This window comes from Saimiri boliviensis, chromosome 9 (assembly GCF_048565385.1).
Source record: "Saimiri boliviensis isolate mSaiBol1 chromosome 9, mSaiBol1.pri, whole genome shotgun sequence".
NCBI classification, from domain to species: Eukaryota; Metazoa; Chordata; class Mammalia; order Primates; family Cebidae; genus Saimiri; species Saimiri boliviensis.
In genome coordinates, this window is record NC_133457.1 from 98,035,747 (window position 1) to 98,061,735 (window position 25,989).

The 25,989-nt window shown below is 45.8% G+C and overlaps 1 protein-coding gene across 1 annotated transcript in view; it reads left to right on the top strand.

The window, feature by feature from the left end:
• The first annotated feature begins 695 nt into the window (after positions 1–695).
• Positions 696–25,989, top strand: part of CHMP4B (charged multivesicular body protein 4B) — a 37,860-nt gene continuing 12,566 nt past the window's right edge. The window contains exon 1 of the mRNA XM_003932051.3: positions 696–1,053. Within this exon, the coding sequence (XP_003932100.1) occupies positions 864–1,053 (190 nt within the window). The 5' untranslated portion in view covers positions 696–863. The remainder of the gene's footprint in view (positions 1,054–25,989) is intronic.

The window sequence follows — 25,989 nt, forward strand, 5'->3', positions numbered from 1 at the left end:
TCCAGAGAAAGCACTGCAACACCGTGACAGTACATCTGGTAACTCCTAAGCTGGTTAGTGACTTAACAGGTGTTATTGATATGTTGGACAAAGGGACGATTCACATCGAAGGTGGGATGAAACAGGAGAGCATGAAATTTCATTAGGCCAATGGAAATTTCAAACTTATGAATTGTTTATTTCTGGAATTTTCCATTTAATACTGTCAGACCTTAGTTGGCCGCTGGTAAGCGAAACTGCTGAAAGTAAAATTGTAGATACGGCGGAGACTACCGTACTTAACTGCAGATACGGCTTTGCTTCTGTGACCACTGAATTGACGGGTTGAAATTGGAAACAACTGTTGCCTTCACTCACGCTTTTAAGACAACCTCATATGAATATACTGTTCAAGCATAGCGATATCCCATACTAACAATAAATTTTTGAGCAGTGTTGCACACCTGGAACTTACTGTTAACTTCTCTTACTGTTCTACCACTCCTGCAGAGCACAGGCCAAAGAGACTACATTTCCCAGCATGATACACGCCCTTTGACCCCAGCTAGACCAAAAAGACGCGCCGGGGAGCGCCAGAAGCCGGAAGACTATAGCCTCCCGGCATGCAGCGCGCTTCCCCCATTAGGTTTGAGGCGCGGCCGGCGCGTTGCTCATCGGGAGTTGTAGTCAGCGACGCTTTGCCCTGACGCTGGCCGGGCCGGGCGTGGGGGCCTTTGGGAGGTGGCGCGGCCGGGCCCAGCTGCGGGGCGGAGGCGGAGGAGAGGCCTGCGGCGGCTGGGAGCGGCGAAGCTGGGAGCAGGCGCCGGAGCCGAGCCGAGCCGAGCCGGAGCGGGCGGCAAAGGCCGGCGTGGCGAGCAGCAACCATGTCGGTGTTTGGGAAGCTGTTCGGGGCTGGAGGGGGTAAGGCCGGCAAGGGCGGCCCGACCCCCCAGGAGGCCATCCAGCGGCTGCGGGACACGGAGGAGATGTTAAGCAAGAAACAGGAGTTTCTGGAGAAGAAAATCGAGCAAGAGCTGACGGCCGCCAAGAAGCACGGCACCAAAAACAAACGCGGTGAGGCGGCCCGGCCCCTTCAGACTTTCCTCGGGCTCCCCTCGGGTTCCCTGGGCCCCGACTTCACCTTCGTCAGACTCGCCTCGGGGTCTGCTCTGACCCTGGAACTCTCCCGTTCAGACTTCTTGCCGGGTCAGGGACCCCCTCCCCGTCCAGCTCCCTTCAGTGTCTCCCCTATCCCTGGACTTTTCCATCGTCAGACTCTTTCTGCCCTCTCCTCTCACCCTCTCCCCACCCCGCCGGGCCCCTTCAGACCCCCGATCTCACAGCACTTTCCTCCACCCTCACTCTGTTCCTTTCTCTTCGCCTTGTCCTGCTCCCTTTGGCCTCACCCACCTTCCTAGCTATTGCCCCTGCCTCCTCCACGGCTCATTTCTGCCCCCATCCTAGTATTTCTGTGCTTCCTGGTGCTACTCCTGCCCTCTTCCGACTCCTCCGTGGAGTCTGTGAGCTGCCCCTGGCCTCTCCCCATCCCCCTAACTCAGAATTCTCCTTGAAACGCCTCCTTGGTAGAGAGAAACGGGGTGTGGGGGAGAGGAGACCTGTTTCCCGCTCTGTTTACTTGCTGGGTGAACTTGGGCAAGTTGCTTTCCCATTGAGGCCTCAGTTTCCCCATCCATCAGCCAGGGGCCTAAGGTGTCTTCCAGCTTCGTGATTCACTTTTTGTTGCCTCATAGCTTGGCCTTATCAAAGTTTCCCGTGGCGCAAGCCTTCACCCCGTGACTCACCGCTTCCCCATCCATCTGAACGAGAAATAGAGACTCCCGACTCCTCCCCAGTCCCCACTACTGGGGTTCAGGGCCCCGGTACTGAATCTGGAGGCACTGTTTACTTTATTTCCTGTTGTTGTATGACTTTCTGAGCATTCTAAGTGCTTTGTGTTTTTCTTTTTCTTTCTTTCTTTCTTTCTTTCTTTTTTTTTTTTTTTTGAGATGGAGTCTTCCTCTTTTGCCCAGGCTGGACTGCAGTGGTTCCATCTCGGCTCACTGCAACCTCTGCCTCCTGGGTTCAAGCGATTCTCCTGCCTCAGCCTCCTGAGTAGCTGGGTTTACAGGCACACGCCACCACACTCAGCTAATTTTTTGTATTTTTAGTAGAGACGGGGTTTCACCATGTTGGTCAGGCTGGTCTCAAACTCCTGACCTCATGATCTACCCGCCTCAGCCTCCCAAAGTTCTGGGATTACAGGCGTGAGCCACCGCGCCCAGCCACTGCTTTGTGTTTTTCTTCAGTGAGATGAATGTGAAAGTGCTTTAAAACTGTAAAGCAGTTTAGAAATATTTGCTTTTTCTTGTTATGGCCATGTGAGAGTGAATCACAGAACGACATACCTTCCCCCTGAGAAGGGTTTAGGAGTGACTCAAACAAATAATTCACTCAGAAGTCTGTTAGGGACTAGCAGTGTGACCTTGCGCTAATTTACCCTTCAGAAAGGAAAATCATGGATTTACAGTGCTCAGCACATAGTAGGGGCTCAATCGCTGTTTTCTCCATTCTAATAGGAGAACAACATAGCCTATTTGAGGATGCTTCTCGGCTGATAGTTAACAAATATTCTGGAAATTCTTTTTAGTGCCTACCGCATGCACTGTATTCATAGGGGTGAGCAAAACACAGCCTCCACCCTAATGGGAGTAAAGACAGAAACAGGAAAATAAATGAAGAAAATATTGTCTGGGGGTGACAAGTAGTAAATAAACAAAAAGGTGGTCTGACAGGGAGTGATGGAGTGGGAGGGATGCCACTTTAGATAGAATGGCCAAGGAAGGCTTCTTTGAAAAGGCAAAGTTTGAACTGAGCTTGGAGAAGGAACCAGCCGTGTAAAAATCTGGGGGAGGAGCCTTCCAGGTGAGGAGAGCAGCATGGGAAAAGGCTTGGAGGTTGGCAGGTTGTAAGAAACAGAAGGGAGAGACTCCTGTGTCCAGAATGTAGTGCTTGAAGGAAGAGTGGCATGAAATAAGGGGGCCAGGGGCTGGACTTTGAACTTGTTGGTGAAGCATTTGGATTTTATTCCAAGTGGATGGAAAACTTTTGGAAGGTATTTTGCTGGAACGTGTCCTTATGGACAGGGTTTTTAAAACATCATGTGGCTGCTCTTTGAAGAGTGCTGGGGGATGGGAGTGGGAGCGGGGAGGACCATGAGGAGGCAGTTGCAGTGGTCGACTTGTGGCTGGGCTCCAGCTGTAGCTGTGGAGATGGGTACAGGGTGATATTTTGCTGTCTCTAGCTTTTGCCTCTGATGACTCTCCCTCAGTCTAGATCCCCTGTTTATGGTCATCAGAGTCAGTGTTTGTAGCCTTCTGCAGTTTGGAATGCAGGAGAAGGGTGTCAGTTTACCATTCTCCTGTGGTCTTTTGGTCTGGAGCTAACTAGAGTCGATTGAATTGACTTTCAAGAGGCCGGGGGAGAGCTCACCAACCAACTGTGGAGGCCCAATCTCAGCTGTTTGACTTGCCGAAAGCAGGCTGCCTTCCTGAGTTTGCTTGAGAGCACTGGAGCTGCTGTAACCTCCCCTTCTTTTTAGCATCCTCTGGAACGAAGGTCTTACCTGCTTCCTGGGGTAGTGTGGGGAGGTGAACACTACCTCATTACCATATTCAGTTAGTCTACTAGAGAGAGAGAGAGAGCGCGGGCGAGCGAGCAGGAAATGATTACAACAGTGCAGAAACCGTGAGTGTGTACGTGGGCTCAGGCTGCAGAGGAGGAGGCACCTGTTTGGGGGGAAAGGATAAAAAAGACTTGGCAGAGGAGGGAGAGTGTGAGGTGGGTCAGCAAGAAGTTGAGTGTGTTTGGGGGGCAGTGACAGTGTCCCCTTGGAGTCTGTGGGTGGAACAGGAAGTAACCCTGGAGAGTGGCCTGTAGTCTTTGGACCTTGACCTGGAAGTGGTGAGGAACCCTAGCTGTCCTTTATTTTTATTTATTTGTTCATTTTAAGCAACAGGGTCTTGCTCTGAGGCCCAGGCTGAAGTGCAGTGGTGCAGTCATAGCTCACTTGTAGCCTAGAATTCCTGGGCTCAAATGATCCTCTCACTCAGGCTCCTGAAAAAAAATGTTGTTAATTAGCTAGGCTTGTGCCTGAAGTCCTAGCTAATTAACAACATTTTTTTTTTTTTTTTTTTTTTTTGGTTAGGGACAGGATCTCGCTGTGTTGCCCAGGCTGGTCTCAAACTCCTGGTTTCAAGCGATCCTCCCATATTAGCCTCCCAAAGTGTTGGGATTACAGCCATTGTTCTCAGCCCTTGGCTGTCATTTAAAGCAGAGAACCATCATATCTCCTTGGAATATTGAAAGAGGACTCCAGCAGCAGCTTAAAGGAAGAAGTGTGGACTGACCAGGAAGGGACTGGAGTCAGGAATCCCATAAGGGACAAGGATAGCGTCTTTCCGACCTGGGTTTGAGCTGTAGCTTCATCACTTACCAGCTGTGTACCTGGGGCAGGTTACTGTGCACCTCAGATTCCTCCTCTACAAATTGGGGTGCTAGTATCTGCCTGATTGGATGAAAGTATATTATGCATGCAAAGCTCTTAGCACAATGCCTGCCATATGGTAAGTGACCGATAAGTGCTTGCCATTACCATTATTACAAGGAGACTTGCAATTATTCATGTGAGAACAAAGGACCTAGTATAGAAGCCTGGAGAATTGGAAGAGAAATAATACATGACTGAGACCTTTCTGGAGAATCAAAAGAGATTTGGTGATTTATTGGAATTGTGAGAGTGGGCAGGATGAAGGAGAGAGAGGAGTGGAGGATGATTCCCAAGTTTATAGCTTGGGCAACTGGTTGGATGGTGATGGCATTAGTGAAGTTGGGAAACAGGCGAAGGAGCGGTACTTCATAATTGTATAGTCCTTGTAGGTTTGGAAAACCCCTCAGCATCTGCTGAGACTGTGAGGTCCACAAGGTAAGTTGTGATGGTCACATTCATCACTGTGTCCCCACCACCTAGCACAGTGTTTTGCTCGTGGTTAATGGTCAACATTTGTTAAATGAAAAAAACAATCTTGTGGGTAAGTTCTGTTATTCCCATTGTACAGAGAGGAAAATTAGGCCCATGAGGGGATGTAACTCAACTCAGAGACCAATTCTTCTTTTGACTATGAACAACTCGTGTCATTTATTCCTGTGATGACCAATGTTGTCATTATGGCCATCGCCATCACTCAGTTCATTAAACACCCACCTGTGCAAGGTGTGGTGCTGAGTAGGGCAAAAAGAAGTGAAGCAGAAACAGGCCATTCCCTGCTGGGTGTGTAGTCAAATGTAGATGCTATCTTTGAGGCATACACACTGGAAAGATGAAACAAACCTCAAAAGCTTGAGTATTTGCAGTGCGTAGTTGCATCCCAGGTAGTGGTTCCAGGGAGGGACCTAGAGCAAAATTTGGATGGCATGTTTTTTCCCATTTTTTTCCTTTAGTTGTATATTCATTCTTAAGCACGTGGCAGGCCCTTACTGTGTCCTAGGCCCCATTCTTGGTGCTGAGAATACAGGCGTGAACCAGATGTGGTCCCTGCCATCCAAGGGACTTAAATATCATCATTTATGAAATAATAGTCATCTCATATGGCTATGATGAGGATTAGCTAAGATAATACATGAAAGAGTGTGGCAAATTGTGGATTTTGAGTAAGTGTACTTTTTTTTGATAAAGTTATTGTTGATCAGACTTCTTTGGTTTAGTTGTCAAAATGGAAAAGTTCTTTCATTGAGAGCTGGATGGTAACCAAGATTAAAGTTTAGCTGAACTGACAAAAATCACCCAAAGCTAAGTCTTTTTTTGGTAGCTTTCTAAACAATGCCCTTTGGTTTTCTCCTTACGAAAGGTGATCATACTTTTCTGGAGAACGTGGGGAAAAAAAAGAAAAGAAAAAAATGGAAGATGATCAAATATCAAAGATCTTTTCAAGTCTTAGTAATTAGCTAAGGAAATACCTACTCCAGGTGGTTCAGATCTCCCTTTTTTTCCTGTTTTAGTAAAGATAAAAACAGTTGTAGACAAGATCATAGTTTAACAAGAGAATTGTATAAGATTAGGAAATAGAGACAGGCATCTAAAACACCTTACGCTGCTACATTTCTGTGGATTTACGGATGCAAATCAGTTCATTTACAGGTTAATTTAGGCTCAGCTAAGAATATCTGATGGATACATAGAGGCCAGGAGCTCACAAGAGATGTATCTTCATTAAGTTCTGCTCATTGCTGCAGTGAGGGTGGTTTTCTTATGCTTAATAAAGTCTCTGCAAAACATGAGCATATGTAAAAGACATTGTAATAAGTTATGTTTATAGTGAATGTGGCTTTTTGGTTCTATGGAATCAAGATCTCAGGTTGAAAAGCACAGTATCTTAGTGGTGCATGTGCCAGCAAGATCTCTCATCCCAGAGGCCCAGGGATAGAAAACTTGAAATCTACCGAGGGAACTGAGCAGTGGGAATTTCCCTTAGTAACACTTAAGTTTCTTGTTTAGAAAAATAGTTGGCTAGATTGAGTTTGGTTTACTTCTTAAGACAGATGGCGTGTCAGAGGCCCTATATGTTGGCTATCCAAACATGCTGGTGCCTTTGATTCAAATGACAAATTTTTTTTTTTTTTTTTTTTTTTTTTTTGAGATGGAGTCTTGTTCTGTCACCCAATCTGGAGTGCAGTGGCACAATCTCGGCTCACTGCAACCTCTGCCTTCCAGGTTCAAGCAGTTTTCCTGCCTCAGTCTCTTGAGTAGCTGGGATTACAGGCATGCACCAACAGGCCCAGATAATTTTTTCTATATTTTTTAGTAGAGACGGGGTTTCACCGTTTTGGTGAGGCTGATCTCGAACTCCTGACCTTGTGATCCGCCCACCTTGGCCTCCCAAAGTGCTGGGATTACAGGTGTGAGCCACTGTGCCTGGCCAATAAAATCTTATTTTGTGCATTTGGCAGGGAGATTAGATATTTTTAAGTGCCTACCAGAGTAGGTTTATAATGTGGTTTGCAACTCAAGATAGATTTTGTTTGGAAGTTTAACTAACCATGAAGACCTTTGAGCAGGACTGTTTTGCTTGGAAGAAATCTTGAGTTGTCCAGAGTTGGGTAAGAGTGTGGAGTGAGGTCTTGGAGACCAGACTATGAAGATGTGTGCGATCCATCCATCTCTGAGGCAGAAAGCCAGGATCTAATTTGTTTACAGTGGTCCAGATCCTTGACACGGAGCCAGGGCCCACCAGGAGGAGCGGCAGAGCTCTTGGGATCTTGAGGAATTTCTTATGAAAACGTAGTCTTCTTGCTTAGAATTATTTTGTGTTGTGCCACTATCTTTAAGAGTGTGAGAGAGAGGATATTAAAAAACAATTTCCGTTGGTCATTTTGAAAATAGATGTATTTAGAAGGAAAATCTGAGCATAGCAGTGGGAAACAACAGATCTGGCTGGTTATGTACTAGCCTGTTTTGAAGCTGTTTGGCTCATGTCAGCAATCATTTACGTTTCTTCTAGGAGGAAGGCAGTGTGGTGATGTGGGCAAAGATTCCCAGTTTGAATGCAGCTTTACCTCTCACCAGTAGTACCTTGGCAGTTACTTATTTTCTCTGAGTCTCAATTCCCCTGTGTGTGAAAAAGGAAATACTACCAGTGCTTACTGCCTAGGGTTCTTGCGAGGATGTGGAGTAAGTTGATGTATGTAGAGTGCCTGCCAGAATGCCTGGCAAACAGGTGAGATGAAAATGTTTCCTTGACTTCCCAGGGATAGTCTTAGGGACAGTAAGGGTATAAAGATGGACGAGACACTGCCTTCTCCCCACAAGGGCCCACACAGTTCATCGAGGAAGACACACAACTAAAAGTAACTATGAGAAAAGGCAAATCCTAAGTTTATAAATGAAGTGTTAGAGGAAAATACAGCAGGAAGAGTTTAATTTGTCTCTGAGGTTGTAGGTTCATCTCACCCAGCCACCCATCCAACGCCCAGATTCCCTCTGTGGCATTCTTGTCAAGTGATGAACCTCTGATGGAACCCCTCTGTTGACAGGATTTATATTAGGTGCTTTATCTCCCACACTACAACATAGTCTGTCTCTGGACAGCTCCAACACCTTTCTTACTTGGGACTAATACCTCTTTCTGTAGTACCTACTTCTGCTACAGGTTGGGATGGTAGCTTCATAGGGAAGCAACCTGGGCTGGTGAAAAGAATGTAGGATTTGGGGACAGAAAGATTGGGGCAAATCCCGGCTTTGACACTAGACAATTGTGAACTAGAAAACAGGTTGTGATTTCTGTCTCTTGGGGCCACAGAGAACAGGTTTGATCCCGCTTCTATATGACAGATCAAGGGAGATTGTGCTTATGTCTCAATCCTGCAGCCCTTCTACATTTCAGTGACTGTTCATTTTCTGGTGCTTCTGTTCCTTCCTTTTTACCCTCCTTTGGAAGTGCATGTTCTGTTCACCGGTGTTGCTCTTTTTTTTTTTTTTTGAGACGGAGTTTCGCTCTTGTTACCCAGGCTGGAGTGCAATGGCGCGATCTCGGCTCACTGCAACCTCCGCCTCCTGGGTTCAGGCAATTCTCCCGCCTCAGCCTCCTGAGTAGCTGGGATTACAGGCACGCGCCACCATACCCAGCTAATTTTTTGCACTTTTAGTAGAGACGGGGTTTCACCATGTTGACCAGGATGGTCTCGATCTCTCGACCTCGTGATCCACCCGCCTTGGCCTCCCAAAGTGCTGGGATTACAGGCTTGAGCCACCGCGCCCGGCTGTTTTTTTTTTTTTTTTTTTTTTGAGACGGAGTTTCGCTCTTGTTACCCAGGCTGGAGTGCAATGGCGCGATCTCGGCTCACCGCAACCTCCGCCTCCTGGGTTCAAGCAATTCTTCTGCCTCAGCCTCCTGACTAGCTGGGATTACAGGCATGTGCCACCATGCCCAGCTAATTTTTTGTATTTTTAGTAGAGACGGGGTTTCACCATGTTGACCAGGATGGTCTCGATCTCTCGACCTCGTGATCCACCCGCCTCGGCCTCCCAAAGTGCTGGGATTACAGGCTTGAGCCACCGCGCCCGGCTGTTCTTTTTTTTGTTTTAAGACACAGTTTTGCTCTGTGGCACAGGCTGGAGTGCAGTGGCACCATCTCAGCTCACTGCAACCTCCGCCTCCTGGATTCAAGCATTTCTCCTGCCTCAGCCTCCTGAGTAGCTGGGACTACAGGTGTATGCCACCATGTCCAGCTAATTTTTGTATTTTTAGTAGAGATGGGGTTTCACCTTGTTGGCCAGGATGGCCTCAATCTCTTGACCTGGTGATCTGCCCACCTTGGCCTCCCAAAGTGCTGGGATTATAGGTGTGAGCCACCATACCTGGCCCTTTTTTTTTTTTTTTTTTGAGATGAAGTTTTGCTCTGTTGCCCAGGCTGGAATGCAGTAGCACCATCTCAGCTCACAGCAACCTCCACCCCCTGGGTTCAAGTGATTCTTCTGCCTCAGCCTCCCAAGTAGCTAGAATTACAGGCATGTGCCACCAAGCCCGGCTAAATTTTTTTGTATTTTCACTAAAGACAAGGTTTCACCATGTTGGCCAGGCTGGTTTTGAACTCCTGACCTCCAGTGATCCGCCCGCCTCAGCCTCCCAAAGTGCTGGGATTATAGGCATGAGCCACCGCGCCTGATCAGTGTTGCTCTTAAGGTGTGGAGTGGACAGAGCTGAATAATCTGAATATTCTGGCAGAAATCTGAGCAGCACAACCCCAGAACATGCAGGGCCGAGCCATTTGTTTAGGAACTAATTGGGTTATGTGTGTTCTTTAGCCCTGATACTTCCTGTATCACCAAGACAGGGAAAAGCAATTGTATTTTCCTGTGGCTTATTCATTAGTAAAGGGATGAGCATCTAGGAACCCCTAAAGTTTGTTTGGTCCTTCTTAAAGAGTCTTAGCTGAAGGATTGAATGATTTAAGTTCTTAACAAGAGCATCTGGCTGGCTTGATTCCCTGACAGCTGATATTTCTAGGTCTATCTCCTCCCTCTTCCTTACAGGGCAAAGCTGGCTTGGAGGGCTTATTTGAGTGATGGAGGAAAGCTATACATCCCTCTGGTTGTGATTGTTTAGCTCAAAAGGTCAGTGATGTGGTATAGTGGAAAAGGTGTTAGCTTTGTGGTGAGAAGAGTTGAGTTCCCATTCCACCTCTGCCACTTGCTAGTTTGGTAAGCCAGGGGAAGCCTCCTCATATCTCTGAACAACAGCTTCTTTAGCTACAAAAATGAAATACAGAATTGACTACACAAGCTTTCTTCTCTAAGCGTGGTCTATGGGAAATTATGAGAAATGCAGACTCTTAGGCCCCTTCCCGACCTACTGAAGCAGAACCTGCATTTTATGAGATCCTCAGGTGGTTTGTAGGCCCGTCAAAGTTTGAGAGATTTTGAAACAGATTTGGATATTGTGCAGTTTGGGGACTCTGATGTTGAGATCCTAAATCTTTGATCTTAATGCTATATAGGTACACATTTGCATTTAATTTCGGTCAGTCCATTTTCAAAGAAGGTAGCTGGAAACTTTTGCTTCATTCGTGAATCTATTTGATAGATAAGTATGTAGTAATTTGAGCTGTGTGCCAATACTCTCCTAGTTGCTGGGTAAATGCAGATGAAGACAGGTCATTGCCTCTGAGGTGCTTATAATCTAGCTGAGTGACAGACAAGTAAACAGATAACCAGGGTACAGTGTGATTTGTTCTAGAAGCATATTCAGAATTCAGTTTGTGATATGCAGTAGAGAGAACTGGAATAGCTTCATTGTGGGGGTTGGGGGACTTTTTATCGAATAGTTATTTTGGGGAGTAATGGAATGTTAGAGCAGAAAGGAACTCAAAATATATGAGTGCTTGAAACTTTAAATTAATAGGAAAAGTTTTTCGGAAAGAAAAACCAGGAACATGGAACTGTTTGCAGTTTAAAGTACTTTATTTGAATCAGAAGCCCCTTGGTGGGGACATGAGAATAGATCAGTATTTAACTTGGTCATAAAATAATTAGCTTTGGAATACTAAATTTAAAGTGTAGTTTATTCTGATAATTAATTTGCTTAATTATTCAGTTAATGATTCAGTTAAATTGATTAATTATAATTGTCTTCCTATGAAAATAAGTCGGAACTAAGAAACCTGAGTAGTGGATTCTCTACTGTCTGCATAAGCAATAATTATAAATTCCTGGTTTATAACCTTTATAAGATCTAATAGTTATATAAATAAAAATAAGATTACATGTGCGTAGCCCAGCCTCTGTTCCCTGCAGGTTTGGAGAGGAGTTGCTACCCAGACGAGGATTCACTTTGTAACTCCCCCATTAGGATGAGGAATTTGATCAACTTGGTGTGTTCCAGGGTTCGCTGGACTTGAAGACACTGACTGACAAGTCTGACATTTAAAACCCAGATTAGGCTGCGCACGGTGGCTCATACCTATAATCGTAACACTTTGGAAGGCTCAGGTGGAAAGGTAACTTGAGGTCAGGAGTTTGAGACCAATATGGGCATCAAAGTGAGACCCCTCTCTATTTTTTAAAAAAATATCCCCAGAAAAAGGAAAACATTTCCCCCATCTTTGGGAAATGCCATGTACTTTACAAACTTGATCATATTTGGTCTTTTCAGCAACTCCATGTACAAGTGGTATTATCCCATTTTAGAGATGAAAAAGTTGAGGTTCAGATTCTATGAGTCACTGGGCAGACCTAGCTCTGTGACTTGGGGATCCTGAAGTGGGGGGGGGGGCTGTATCATAGTGGGTTTTATGTTTGATACTCTATAGGATCTCAGCTCTGTCACCCAGGTTGGAGTGCAGTGGCGTGATCATGGCTTAACGCAGCCTGGACATCCTGGGCTCAAGTGATGCTCCCACCTCAGCTTCCAAGTAGCTGGGACTATAGGCATGTACCACCAAGTGTGGCTAATATTTTATTTTTTATAGAGACAGTGGTCTCAACTATGTTGCCCAGGCTGTTCTTGAACTCCTGGGCTCAAGCAGTCTTCCCACCTCCGCCTCCCAAAGAGTTGGGATTACAGGTATGCATCACTATGCCTGGCCCCAGATCGCCATAATCCTTGAGTGCTTGTAATTTATCAATAGGCAGAATCTTGTCATTGGAAATCAGTTTTTATAATATTTCCTGTGCAATGCGAGCACCTATTATTCTGCAGAGGAATACTTCACAGTGTTTTATGGCTTCCAAAGAACTTTTACATACATAATCTGGTTTTGAAACTCAGAGAAGACTTAGTAGGGCAGATTATGATTTTTAGCTCCATTGTTTTCCTTTTTTTAGAGGAAGAAACTAAGACTCAATTAAATGGTGTTAGAGGCAGAGTCAAGGCTAGAGCCCTTGAGGCTCCAAGTCTAGTGCGTTTCTGCCACTCTGTGCATCCACCCTGGCTCCTTCCTTTTAATGCTGTATTCCAGATTCCCCCCAGCTTCAGCAAGGCTGTGTCAGTAGTGGGTGTGGTCAGGTTGAGGAGGACAAGGTTGGGGTTGGGGTGCGGGGATCTTAAGAGTAACTGGACCTTGTTATACACAGTGGGACTAGTGCCAAGGAGAAGACCCAGAGGGGACTGTTCTTACATTCTGGAATGGTTTGAGAGCCTTTATTCACTTGTCTTCATTCATTCAATTTGCTACAACATCAACACTGCATTTCCTTGCCAGGTTTCCATCTTTTCCCACAATAAGCTTATTTTCTCCCTGGCCTCTAGAGTAGGGTTTCTCAACCTTAACTATTGACATTTTGGACTGCATAATTTTTTGTTGTGTAGGGCTGTCTTGTGTATTGTAGGATGTTCAGCAGTAGCTTTGGCCTCTGTCTGTAGATGTTCATAGTACCTCCCCATCCAGTTGTGACAGCAAAAATGTCTCCAAATATTGCTGACTGTCCCCAAAAGGGCGGGGCTTGTCAAGCCACTGCAAATGGAGTGCTGGAGTGTCAGAGGCTTGTCTAAGGATAAGGGGTCATAAAGAGCAGGGCTGGGGGCGGGAACCTGCTAGGTACTTTTCATCCTATCCTTTTGTTGTTCTGTTCTGGAAACCAAGGCCTAGAGACTTAGCCCAGGGCCACCTGGCTCTGTTTTCTGGAAGTCTGGCTAGGGCTGGGACCTAGACCGGAATCCCTCCCACCCAGGACTCTGATCAACGCATAGTCCCTAGTCTTTTCAGGTTGAAGAACCCTTTTCTCATTTCAGAAAATAGTGAGATTGGGCATATAATAATAGTTGTACTTTTAGTACTCATTAATTGAGATCAGATATTAATAGAAAATTCCCTTCAACCAATGTTTACTATATACCCACCATCTTTCTTCCCTAGGACTGTGTCTGTGTAAATGGTATGTGGTCACATGATAGTTGTTTTTATTATTGTGTGATATATTCATCATTTAGTGCAGAGGCAGGGCACAGTTGTACACATTCACAGAGCACTGGAGTGACCACTATGAACCCCATGAGCTCACAACCCATAGGTTGGGAACTGATTGATGGATTATGCCAGGAGACTTGAGAGAACAGCAGGCCTGACATTCCGGGCTTTTCCTGAAACCATGAGCTGTCTTCACACTTGAGATGGAAATCTCCACACTCTGGAAATAAAAAGCCAACAGGCTACCCAGAGTGCTCAGTGCAGCTCTCTCAGCAGCTATACACTAGGGCATTTGTGATAAAAGAAGAGGCATTTGGCTGGAAACCAGCTTTAAGTTTCTAGCATTAGTTGGTAAATGGTGCGTGGGTCTAAGGGGAGTTTAAAATAATGGCCTTGAACTTGGGAATCTGTGTTTGCAGAGCCTCTCATCTCAAAGCACTGAGCTTCTCTGACAAGAACCATTATTCTTATTTCAGAGGTAAGAAGAGGCAGAGAGGCCAGGGCCACCCAAAGGGTGCCTGAAAAAGAGCCAGCTCCTCCCAGGTTTAGGAGCTTGGACCCCTGGTTGGCATCCTGGGGTGGAGCTGTTTGTTTTTAATCAGGTGATGGTGGGAAGAGGAAAAAGGTTGTTAAGTTTGGTAAACATTTTGAGTGTTTACTATGAAAGACTCAATTTGAAGGGACTGTATGGAACAGAGTTCTTACCCTTCAGGAACTCCCAGTCTGCTGAATGCTGTAGAGAAGGACAGTGCACAACTCTCTGTAAAATAAGGCACACCTACCATTGGTATTCAAAGTATGGTAGGAGAAGGAAGGAGGAAGAAGTGAATTTCAGCTGGGAGACTCTAGGGTAGTGCCAGGGGTGACAGAGGTTCTGAGCTGGGGCGTGATGAATGGGATTTGGGAAGGAGGAGGCCTGTTGGACCATTCGAGGCAGAGGGGACTGTGGGACCAAAGCTACAGGGATTAGCCTGTGCTGTTTGTATGCAGGAGGGTTGAAGGATTATGGGGTATAGATGAGGGGTAGTGGTGGCTCAGGTCGGGGTTAGAGTTTTAGTTGTGGCTTCCCTGAGGAGTCCTGGATGCCAGGCTGAGGAATCTGTGTTAGTCTGAATTTAGGGAGGCACATACCAAATGGATACTTTCTATCTCTAGAGAGCAGTTTGCTGGGACCAGCAGCCATCTCCCTATAGCACCCAGGTGAAGTTTCCCATTGGTAGGCTGTCTGTCCATTACTGTCTGAGGGAACGAGGTGTGTCTCAGGGCTGTCACCTTATAAGGAAGTCCATTGGCCACTATCCTTTCTCATGTTTGTTCCCCCGGGTTTCCCTTCTGCTTTATTTGAAGTCTAGCCATTCTGGGCAGCTTGGTAGAGACAGAACAGCAATTTTTCTGTTCTCAGAGTATCTCAGGTTGCATGCCAAAGGTAGGCAGGCAAATCCTCTTTGCTTAAACTAGCTTGACCCAGCCTCGTTTATTAATCAGGTCCTTGGCTAATATTGTGCATTTCATTCCCAGCTGGCTAGCTGGCTAACTCAATTAGTTGTGATCTTTGGGATTGTTTAATCTTTCTTTCATGTTTATCTTTGGTTCAAGAGAAAGCTAGTTATTCTTTCTGGTTAATGACAGTGATCTTTATTTCTGAGGCCATACATTTCAAGTTCAGCCCAGACTCGGTCTCCTATCCCATTCCTGAAACTCTGAGAATGAACTCTCCCCCAGTTTCCCCTTTCCTGAGCTCCTGGCCTCCTGTTAGCTTTCCTACCCCTGAGTGCTCCCTCCATTGCCCGGATTGGTCAGGTAGACCCCTAAGACTTCGAGATGCTGCACACTAGTTCAAACTCTGTCACTGTTCCTCTTTGTACAAGTAAGGGCCTTCCTACTTCTGGGCCTTTGTTTTCTCAACAACAAAATGGGAAGATGGATTGAATGGGTGCTAAGATTTCTCTGCTGTAACATTCTCTTAGTCAACAAGTACCACATTACAGTAACTTTACCCTCCAGACAGCCAGGTGTTGCTCCATGCAGTTTCACTGTATAAAAAAATGGAGTAGCTCAGCATTCATCTTACCTGTTAACAGTTAGGTACATCCCTGCTCATTGTAAAAGTCTAGGCCAGCCCCAGGCTGTTCTGTAGAAAGTAGTGGACATTTTTCCATTTTGATTCCTTAAATCAGAGGCCAGAACTGAATAATCGTTTTTAGCTGTTACCCTGATCCTGCACCCAGCCAAGCAGCGCAGACGCTGGAGGGCATCTATCCTGGTGCCTGAGCCTTGTTTGGATCAGTAGCCTGCCTCAGACTTTACTGCCAGCCTTTTGGCAAATCAGAGGCACAAATTTCTCTTGAGGCTCAGCAGGTTCAAGCCCTACTAGACAAAACCTCAGGAGTGACCAGTTAAGCACACTGGGGTAAGACTTGTGGTAGGACTTGACTTGCTCACTGACCCACCTTTGGGGCCACAGGATGTAGGGAATTTGTCTCCTGTGTGAGGATAGTGAAGAAAGGAACCAGCTGCTAAGGGCTGGCCTGACTTGAGTTATTTTAATTCAATCTGCTTTTTAGGATGGCGATCGAAGAGAAAATCAATGATCCTGGGAGTGTCGGAAAGAACAGCGGGCTTTTCTGCAAAGGCCTCGTGTGCTTAGCGTAAGTCCTGGCTCCATCATGAGCAGCTAAGCCTCTTAGGAATATGGTAAACATTTACCCACCTGGTTCTAAATTAGGCCTTTTAAAACTTCAGGTCTCCACTAGTGACATTAAAACAACTCTCTCCCTTTTATTAACCTGCACAGTACATTCCTGTCTCCTAAGCAGTTCTGGAAAATCAAACAACTTTAGAGCTCATCTTGTCCATATAGTGGGAAATCACAGGCCCAGAGAGGTTAGGTGATCTGTTAAAAGTAACGCAGCTCATTGAAGGGAAAGCTGGGACTGGAACTCACGGCTCCTATCTCCTCAATCCAAATAATTCTGCTGTAGCCTCACCTGCTTCTCAACAGACGGTGTGGTAAATGTAGCCAACCCTGCCAGAATGGTTTGGAAAATCAAGTGCCATGCAGAAAGCCAGCTGACAGGAGAGATGGAGCAAACAGTTGCTATTTTAGAGGGTTGTTTTCTTTTGAGTTCTAACTGGCTGTCAGTGGTTAGGTGGGCTGGCATAGCCCTGGTGGAGGATCACAAACCCCAGGGTCTTGTGCCTACATTTCTGACTCTTTGTGTGACCAGGCCGAACAAGGCACTGTCTTTCCTTGCATGTAAGTTTCCTCCATGCAAGGGATCAGAGGAATTCCTACTTTTGGCTCATTTTACAGGACTCTGGGGAGGGTTAGGAAGTCTATAAAGAGACCTAAGAAAAAGTTGGTATATAAATAGTTTTTGGTGCTTCTTGTTTTTTTTTTTTTTTTTTTTCCTTTTTCGTTGAGGTATAATTTATTTATAGTAAAGCAGATGAGTCTAAGGGGACAGCTGAATGAATTTTTATAAATGTGTACACTGTGGAACTACCACACAGATCAAGATATGAGAACATTCCAGCACTCAGCAGTCTGGAGGGTTTATAGCAGTTTAGGACTTGAGAACAATATTTGTTTATTCTGGCTCTTTTAGAATCTCAGAGGCCATTTATCATCCTGTTACTCATTCAACGTGTTTCCCAAACACCTTGTAGTACAGGGCACGGTGCTAGGTATTGCTGGGAGTACAGAAATGAAGAATTATTGGCCTCTGTCTCGGGCTCACAGCCCATTAGGGATTATGACTCAAATCCAAGGGAGAAAGCGAGAAGAGCTGTGAGAGGAAGCTTGGAGAAGAGAGGCTGCTGCTTGCTGGAAGAGGGGAGGGTGTGTGGTATTTATGTAGACACCAGAATTTTCCCCAGTTCTTTCTGTTGGTAAACATAGGAAAGGGGCCAGCTTATGAACTTCAGCCCCTTCTCAGCCAGTTCTTTGCATTCTCAGACCATGTTGGAGAGGTGCAGGCCCAGCCGAGAACACCCATCTGCGGTGTTTGCTCAGCTTTCCCTTTCCCTTGGAAAGCAGAAGCAAACTCAGGCAAGAACAAGAGACACTTCCCTCCCTTTCTTTGGCCCCTGGGCTCTAAGGAACTGACTTACCCCTCTGTCTTGGGACTTAAGGCTATAAGGCCACAAATCTGTGAGTTAATTTTGGCCTGAATTTCTTTCTTTGCCCTCTTTGGTTGAGTAATTTAAAATGTTAGTTTCTTATATGAAACCAGACCCCAGAAAGACTTTCCTGATCCTTTTCCTGTATGAGAAATAAGTTTTAGATTTTATTTTAATTGCTGATTAGGCACATATGGCTCTGTGGTTGGTAGGAAAGGAGAAGGCCGTATCCAGAGACACACGATGATCCCTTTCTTTCTTTTTTTTTTTTAAAGACGGGGTTTCACCATGTTGGTCAGGCTGGTCTTGAACTCCCGACCTCAGGTGATCCACCCACCGTGGCCTCCAAAGTGCTTGGATTACAGGCATGAGCCACCACACCCAGCCGATCCCTTTCTTTAAAGAGAGTCTCCAGAGTTAGTTTAAGACCAGTGCCTAAGATAGGGTCAGTCTGAAGCGATAACACCCTAGGACATCTGAGCATTACAGAGCCACATCTTGGCACATGTGTAGACAGTAGATAGGAAGGAAAGAAGGGCAGATGGCTCTGCCTGGCTGAACCTCGTTCAGGTTCTGGTGAGTTACTGGGTCTTGGAAATATAAGGGACTTAAGAGATCATCTGGGTCTATTCCTCCGCTCCCATTTTACAGATGAGGAAACTGAGACTTTGATTTGACCAGAACTGACTGGCAGCAGAGCTGGAACCAGAGCCAGGTCTCACGTGTGGTAAAGAATGAAGATATTCTGGAGGAGTGCTTGGCAGGATGTGGAAGGAAACTTGACTGGGAGAGGGTGGTGGTGAAGAGGAGGAGGAATGGAGTGGCAGAAGCATTTGATGGTTTCCCCCAGCATTTTAAATGGAGCCAGGAAAAACAAGGCACCAAGGTGGGAGAGACACTGAGCCTGTCAATCATCTCAGGGGAGGGACCCAGGAGCCCTACATGAAGAGGGTATGGAGGTTACTGTGGCCAGGATGAAGGATTTTGAATGGCTTAGACATCTGTAGTGCCTGTCTTCCTTGTATTAGTTAGCTTGGGCTGCCATAACCAAATACCATAGACTGAGAAATTTATTTTCTCGGTTCCGGAGATTCAGAGTCCATGATTCAAGGTGCTGGGTAATTTAGCTGTCTTCCTGGCTTGCAGACAGCTGCCTTCTCGCTGTGTCCTCACATGACCTTTCCGTGAAGTGTGTGTGTGCATTGTGGGGAGTGGACAGAGAGTGGGGGCATCTTTCTTCCTTTAAGGCTAACAGTCCTGTCAGATTAGGGACCCACCTTGTGATGTCATTTAGTCTTAATTACCTCCAAAAGGCCCCATCTCCAAGTGCAGCCACTCTGGGGTCAGGGCTTCAACGTATGAATTCTGGGGGATACAGGTCAGTCCATAGCACTCCTTAGCTTTTTGTTTTCCGATTGACAACTTTAGGACCCTTGAGGTACTGTTTTTCTTGGTAGGGAGGCTTCTTTCTGACATTCCTTTCTTTACATTATTTTCTAAACAATCAGATTATAATCCAGTACTATGAATTGTTCAAGAGAACAGAGGTGTTTTGTTTTTTTTTTTAATTTTTTTGAGACAAGGTCTTGCTCTGTCACTCAGGCTGGAGTACAGTGGCATGAAAATGGCTCATTGCAGCCTGGACCTCCGCAGCTCAAGGGATCCCGCTCAGCCTCCAGGTAGCTGAGACTACAGATGCATGTCACCATGCCCAGCTAATTTTTTTTTTTTGATGGAGTCTTACTCTGTCACCAGGCTGGAGTGCAGTGGTGTGATCTCGGCTCACTGCAGTCTCCACCTCCTGGGTTCAAGTGATTCTCCTGCCTCAGCCTCCTGAGTAGCTGGGATTACAGGTGTGCACCACCACACCTGGCTAATTTTTGTGTTTTCAGTAGAGATGGGGTTTCACCGTGTTGGCCAAGCTGGTCTTGAACCCCTGACCTCAGGTGGTTTACCCTCCTCAACCTCCCAAAGTGCTAGGATTACAGGCGTGAGCCACTGTGCCTGGCTGCTCAGCTACTTTTTAAAAGTTTTGTGACTGGCCTCAGAGATTATTTTCTCTCAGTGTTTCAGTGTTTGGTAATTCTGTGCAGTTTAGAGTTCGTTCTTTAATTTTATTATTTTCACATACACGGTTTTAATTGAAAGTGTTCAGCAGGGAAGGCCGGATAGCAAACCCATGAACCAGTCTGTTTTTGTTTTCTAATTGTGGTAAAGTATACATAACATACTGGTGTGAGCTACCATGCCTGACCTGTGCCCCACTGTTTTAAGGACCAAGGCAAGACTACCTTTTCCCAAAAGAGAATCAGCTTCCTGTGCCCACCCCTTGCTGCCTTTTTGGCAAGGAAGATCATTTGTCTGCAACGCCCCTTGATCATGTCTCTTTGAGTCCAAAAGCATAAAATGCTGGTTGGATTTTCCCTCTTGCCTTGCTTTTCTAACAAGTGTGCACATTGGAAGTATTTTTCTGCCGGTATTTACTCCCTTCCCCACTTCCCCACAAACGTCCCCAGCCCCCAGACCTCTGTTGTCATCTCAGTTGCCAGGGTGCTCTCATGCTTGCTCAGGCAGAAGGGGGCCCCTGTTGGCATGGATTCAGCTGGAAGCAGAGAAAGAAAAGCCAGTCGGAAAAGAAACAGTGCATCCAGCCTGGGAACGGAAACCCAAAGCAGGCTGTTTCCCCTCTGTCCCAGCCAAGAACCTGCTTACCTCGAGCAAGCCTGGCTAAAAGCATCCAGCCTGGGACCTGGTGGGTTGGGGGAGGAGCTCCATCAGTGCCTTCATTCCACCCAGAGGATGAGACCAAAGCGCCAGTGCCAGTCATAGTTAGGTTGTTCTTTTTTTTTTTTGAGACAGAGTTTCGCTCTTGTTACCCAGGCTGGAGTGCAATGGCGCGATCTCGACTCACCGCAACCTCTGCCTCCTGGGTTCAGGCAATTCTCCTGCCTCAGCCTCCTGAGTAGCTGGGATTACAGGCACGTGCCACCATGCCCAGCTGATTTTTTGTATTTTTAGTAGAGACGGGGTTTCACCATGTTGACCAGGATGGTCTCGATCTCTTGACCTCGTGATCCACCCGCCTCGGCCTCCCAAAGTGCTGGGATTACAGGCTTGAGCCACCATGCCCGGCCTAGGTTGTTCTTAGTAAATGATTTGCTGCTTTAAATATAACTGCCTTTCCGTGTCTGGGGATGGGGAAGAAATGGGCTGTTATTTTTGTTTGTTTTGATCAGGTAGTCATGTAAATGGTACGTAATTTTAAAAAGTGCCTTTGTTGCCTCGGTCACTCTGCGCCCTTCCCAGAAATGACCAATTATAAGGTCCTGAGACGGTCTCTGCAATTACAAACATATACTATACCTGTACATTCTCCTGAGACACACCCATGTGTGAATGGTAGTAATTAGGTTACCTTTGAATCCTGGGCTAAAAAAAAAAAAAATATTATATATATATATATTTAAAGGGCCAGGATCTCGTTCTGTTGAATCCTTTGAATCCTGGGATATGCGTGTGTGTGTGTGTGTGTGTGTGTGTGTGTGTGTGTGTGTGTTTTTAAAGAGACAGGATCTCGTTCTGTTGCCCAGGCTGGAGTGCATTGGAGCAATCATAGCTCACTGTAACCTCAAACTCCTGGGTTCAAACGGTCCTCTCATCTCAGCCTCCCAGATAGCTAGGACTAAAAGTGTGCACCACTATGCCTGGCTAATTAAAAAAAAAATTTTTTTTTTTTTGTAGAGATAGGATCTTACTTACTCTGTTGCCTAGGCTGATCTCAAACTCCTGGCCTCAAGCTTTAACCTCCCAAAGTGCTGGGATTGTAGGTGTGAGCCACTGTACCTGGCCAGAAATGATTTAGATTTGACCCACTCCGAAGTCCCTGAACTCCATCTTCCTCATATGGATTTAGAGAATGTTAATTCAAACTTCAGGTGCTAACTTGAAATTTGAAGCCCATGGCCCAGAAAGACCTGGGAGAATAGTTTCTTCCTCCCTGCCCCATCTTCTCTTCCCCGAGTTACTAGTCTCTCTGAGAAATGGCATCTTTACCACCTGGTTGTTCCAGCCAAGAACTTGGAACTTCCTGGCTCAGTCTCCATTTCCTTCTCTTGTACATTCAAACAGGTGATACAGGCCCATGGTCTTCCCTCTTGGTGTCTCTCAAGTTCATCCTCTCCTGGGCAGCCCCTCTGCTGTGGCCTCAGTTCAGGCCCTTGAAATCCACATCCTCTGGATTATTCAGTGGTTGCCAGCCCCTTCTCCCCACAGCAGCCAAAGCGATCTTTCTGAAATGTAAATCTGATCACGTTCCTGTCCTGCTTTAAATCTTTCAATGGCTTCTAGCTAACCCTGGGATAGACTCCAGCAGCTCCTTAACAAGACATCCAAGTCTGTCCTTGAGTTTCTCTCTTTAGCTTTTATCTTTCCTTGCTCCCTCTCTTGTTTTCTCATGCCTCTCTTTTCCTGCTGCTTGGATATATTCCTCCTGGCTGTCTCCTGCCATCCTTTAAAATGCATGACCCCAAAGGTTAGGTTCCCCACTCTGGGCATCCACAGGTAAGTATCCTGTGCTGAACTCTGTCATTGTATTACTTTGTCCGTATCTGCTGGCCTGTGAACTCCTTCAGCCTTGGGACTATATAATTTTTGTCCCTAGTTCCCTAGCAGAGTGTCATGAGCAAAGTGTAATTCCTGGTATAGTAGAATGAGCATGGATTTGAGTTCTTCAGGAATTGCCTGTTTCATCTAAGTTGTTGCATCCTTTGTAGTATTGGTATGAAGTTGCTTCATCTTTTCTAGTGTTGGCATGAAGTTGTTCAAAATATCCCCTTTTTATCCTTTTAATATCTGTGGAGTCTGTAGTGATATCACATCTGTCATTCTTGATATTGGTAATCTTTTACCAGTCTGGCTAGAAGTTCAATTTTGTTGAACTTCTCAAAGAGCCAGAATTTTATTTCATTGACCTTCTTTCTCTTTTGTTTCTCTTTTGTCTTTTATTGATTTTTCACTTTGATCTTTATTCCCTTTCTTCTGCTTACTTTGGATTTCATTTGTTCTTTTTCTTTTTTTTGGAGACAGGTTATCACTCTCTCACCTAGGCTGGAGTACAGTGGCACAGTCATAGCTCACTGTAGCCTCAAACTCCTGGGCTCAAGTGATCCTCTTGCCTCAGCTTCCTAAGTAGCCGGGACAGTATAGGTGCCCGCCACCACGCCCGGCTAATTTTTGAAAACAATTTTTAATAAAATAAGATCTTGCCATGTTGCTCAGTCCCAAGGTGGTCTTTTTGTAGCCTAAGGTGGAGGCTGAGGTCCATTTGAGATGATTCTTTTCTAGTATAGGCATTTAGTTCCCTTAAGGTACCATATTAGTGGCATTCCACATATTTCAATATGTTGTGTTTTCATTTTCATTCAGTTCAAAATACTTTCTGATTTCCTATTCCATTTCTTCTTTGACCTATGGCTTATTTAGAAGTATATTAGTTAGATTCTAACTATCGTTACCTTTGCTTCCTGAGTGACATTTGTGGCTCACGTTGGATCTGAGTGCTGACTTCTCTGCCCAGTCGAAGCAGCTTAATTAAGAGGTGAAAGGGAGTCTCTGATCTTTAACTCAGTTTGTGAAGCCAGTTAAAATAAGAAAGACTGCTTATTTCATTGGGAAGGAAAAACTTGATTATGTTAAGTAGTAAGGAAATGGAGCATATGGATGTTAATTACATTTTCTGGATTACACAGGATCAACCAGAAAGAGCCTTTTATGTTACTGGAAATCTCAGAACAATATGGGTTCACCTATTGCTAGAGCTGGAGGAAGACCTAGAGAGAGCACCTCCTAATCCACCCTTCTTGTGTCCTTGATGAGGAGTCTGAGGCCCTAAGAAGGGAGGGGACTTGCTCAGTGACATACTTTAGTCATGGCAGAGTTGGAACTAGAAGCCAGATTCGGGATCACAGGACCTGTGTTGCAGGTTGTGTCTAGATACAAGTTTCTCCTGGTTGGGCACCTGGCTTGGATTCCTCCTTGTTTAGTACCTCTGACTTTGTTATTTTGAGTACTTGTTAAACCTTTATGACTTCAGTTGCCTAATTTTTTTCTTTTTGAGACGGAGTCTCACTCTGTCACCCAGGCTGGAGTGCAGTAGTGCGATCTCGGCTCACTGCAACCTCCACCTCCTGGGTTCAAGTGATTCTCCTGCCTCAGCCTCCCAAGTAGCTGGGACTACAGGCGCATGCCACCATGCCCGGCTATTTTTTTGTATTTTTAGTAGAGGCAGTGTTTCACCGTGTTAGCCAGGATGGTCTTGATATCTTGACCTTGTGATCCACCCACCTCAGCCTCCCAAAGTGCTGGGATTCAGTTGCCTATCTTTAACTTGAACACTATCTTAACTGCCTGAAGGCAAGGGATTATATCAGATAACTCCTAGCAGCTTCCACTGGATGTGAGATTAATGTCAGGTGTTACAGGGACTGGTCAGGACATGTAAATGAGTAATGTATCCAGGTAGAAGATGGTGGGCAGTGGTGGGCTCTGAGATTAACTGGAAAGTATGTGCCCCTTCCAAAAGGGATGACTGCTGCTCTGTGCTAGTGGATTGTTGCTAGGTGGCAGTGTGGGCTCAGTGTTGCCCGATACTGCATCTTTACAAAAGAAAGCCAAAAGTCTGGATTTTTATGTGAAATATGTAATACTCAAATTTACATATTAAGACACGACTTAACTAAGACATGGGACAAATGAAGGCACATCTGTGGGCTGCATGGGTGCTCAGTTTTAGCCTCTGATAGCTGTTTAAATGAAATTCTGCAGCCTGGCTGGTGTTCAGGAAAGAACTTTGGCCTTGGATTCCAGGTCACAGGCTGAATGACTATGGCCCTCACTAACCAGGGGGAGGTCACTTTCCTTCCCAGGATCCTGGTTTCCTCATCCTGGCCCTGAGTTATCCTGATCGCGGAAAGCTACTCTGGAGGTGCCTGCTGGGTCTGGAAAGTGAAACCCCTTCTCTTCCTGATCAGCTGCCCTTTGGGGAGCTGGAAGAGGCAACCCAGATAGGCCTTACACTGTTCCCTGCAGTGACCCTGACTCCTGTGGCCATTTCTCTTCTTCCTTATGGCTTGGGCCATGCCTGCTGACCCAGTCTGGAATAATCTGCTGCTTGCTTTGTGTGTCTTTTTGGTTTTTCCTCTCCCTCCCTCCCTCCCTTCCCTCTTTATTACTTTTTTTTTTTTTTTTTTTTTTTTGGTGAGCCAGTTGGGTGTCGGTGTTTCTTCCTATTAAAATAGGATCTAGGAAGTCCTGCAGTAAATAATACCAGTGGCCAACATTTACATGTCAGGCCCTGTGGCAGGTGCTTTACATACGTACCTCACTTTAATCTTCACAATAACCCTATGAGGTATGTGTTATTATCATGAGGGTTATTAGTGAGATTCACTAATTTACTTAATGGTGGAGCTGAAAATCGAAGCTGGACAACTGCACTCCCTAAATGACCCTTGTAACTTGATGTGACCCAGCATTTCCTAAGCTTGTTTGACTGCAGAGTGTGTTTTATCTTGCTTTTTACAGAATGCACTTTGTATGTACTCTTTTTTTTTTTTTTTTTTTTTTTTTTGAGATGGAGTTTCGCTCTTGTTACCCAGGCTGGAGTGCAATGGCGCAATCTCGGCTCACCGCAACCTCCGCCTCCTGGGTTCAGGCAATTCTCCTGCCTCTGACCCTGAGTAGCTGGGATTACAGGCACGAGCCACCATGCCAAGCTAATTTTTTTTTTTTTTGTATTTTTAGTAGAGACGGGGTTTCACCATGTTGACCAGGATGGTCTCGATCTCTCGACCTCGTGATCCACCCGCCTCGGCCTCCCAAAGTGCTGGGATTACAGGCTTGAGCCACCGCGGCCGGCTGTATGTACTCTTTAAATGACTTAGAGCAGTTTGATATTCTGTTAGGTTGTTAGTTGTGGAGGTTATTTCTTTCATCTTTGTCCCTTTCTTTTTTTTTTTTTTTTTGAGACAGAGTTTCACTCTTGTTACCCAGGCTAGAGTGCAATGGCACGATCTTGGCTCACCACAACCTCCGCCTCCTGGGTTCAAGCAGTTCTCCTGCCTCAGCCTCCCGAGTAGCTGGGACTACAGGTGTGTGCCATCATGCCCAGCTAAGTTTTGTATTTTTAGTAGAGACGGGGTTTCACCATGTTGACCAGATGGTTTCAATCTCTTGACCTCGTGATCCACCTGCCTTGGTCTCCCAAAGTCCTGGGATTATAGACGTGAGCCACCGCGCCCGGCCCATCTTTGTCCCTTTCAAGCAGATAAGGGGCTTTCTTTCTGTCTAGAATTTTCCCTTGCATTGGAGTACTGTGCTCCCTATGTGTTTGCTCATGAAGTCAGCAGGGTTGCAGACTCTGATTTCCTGGTCATA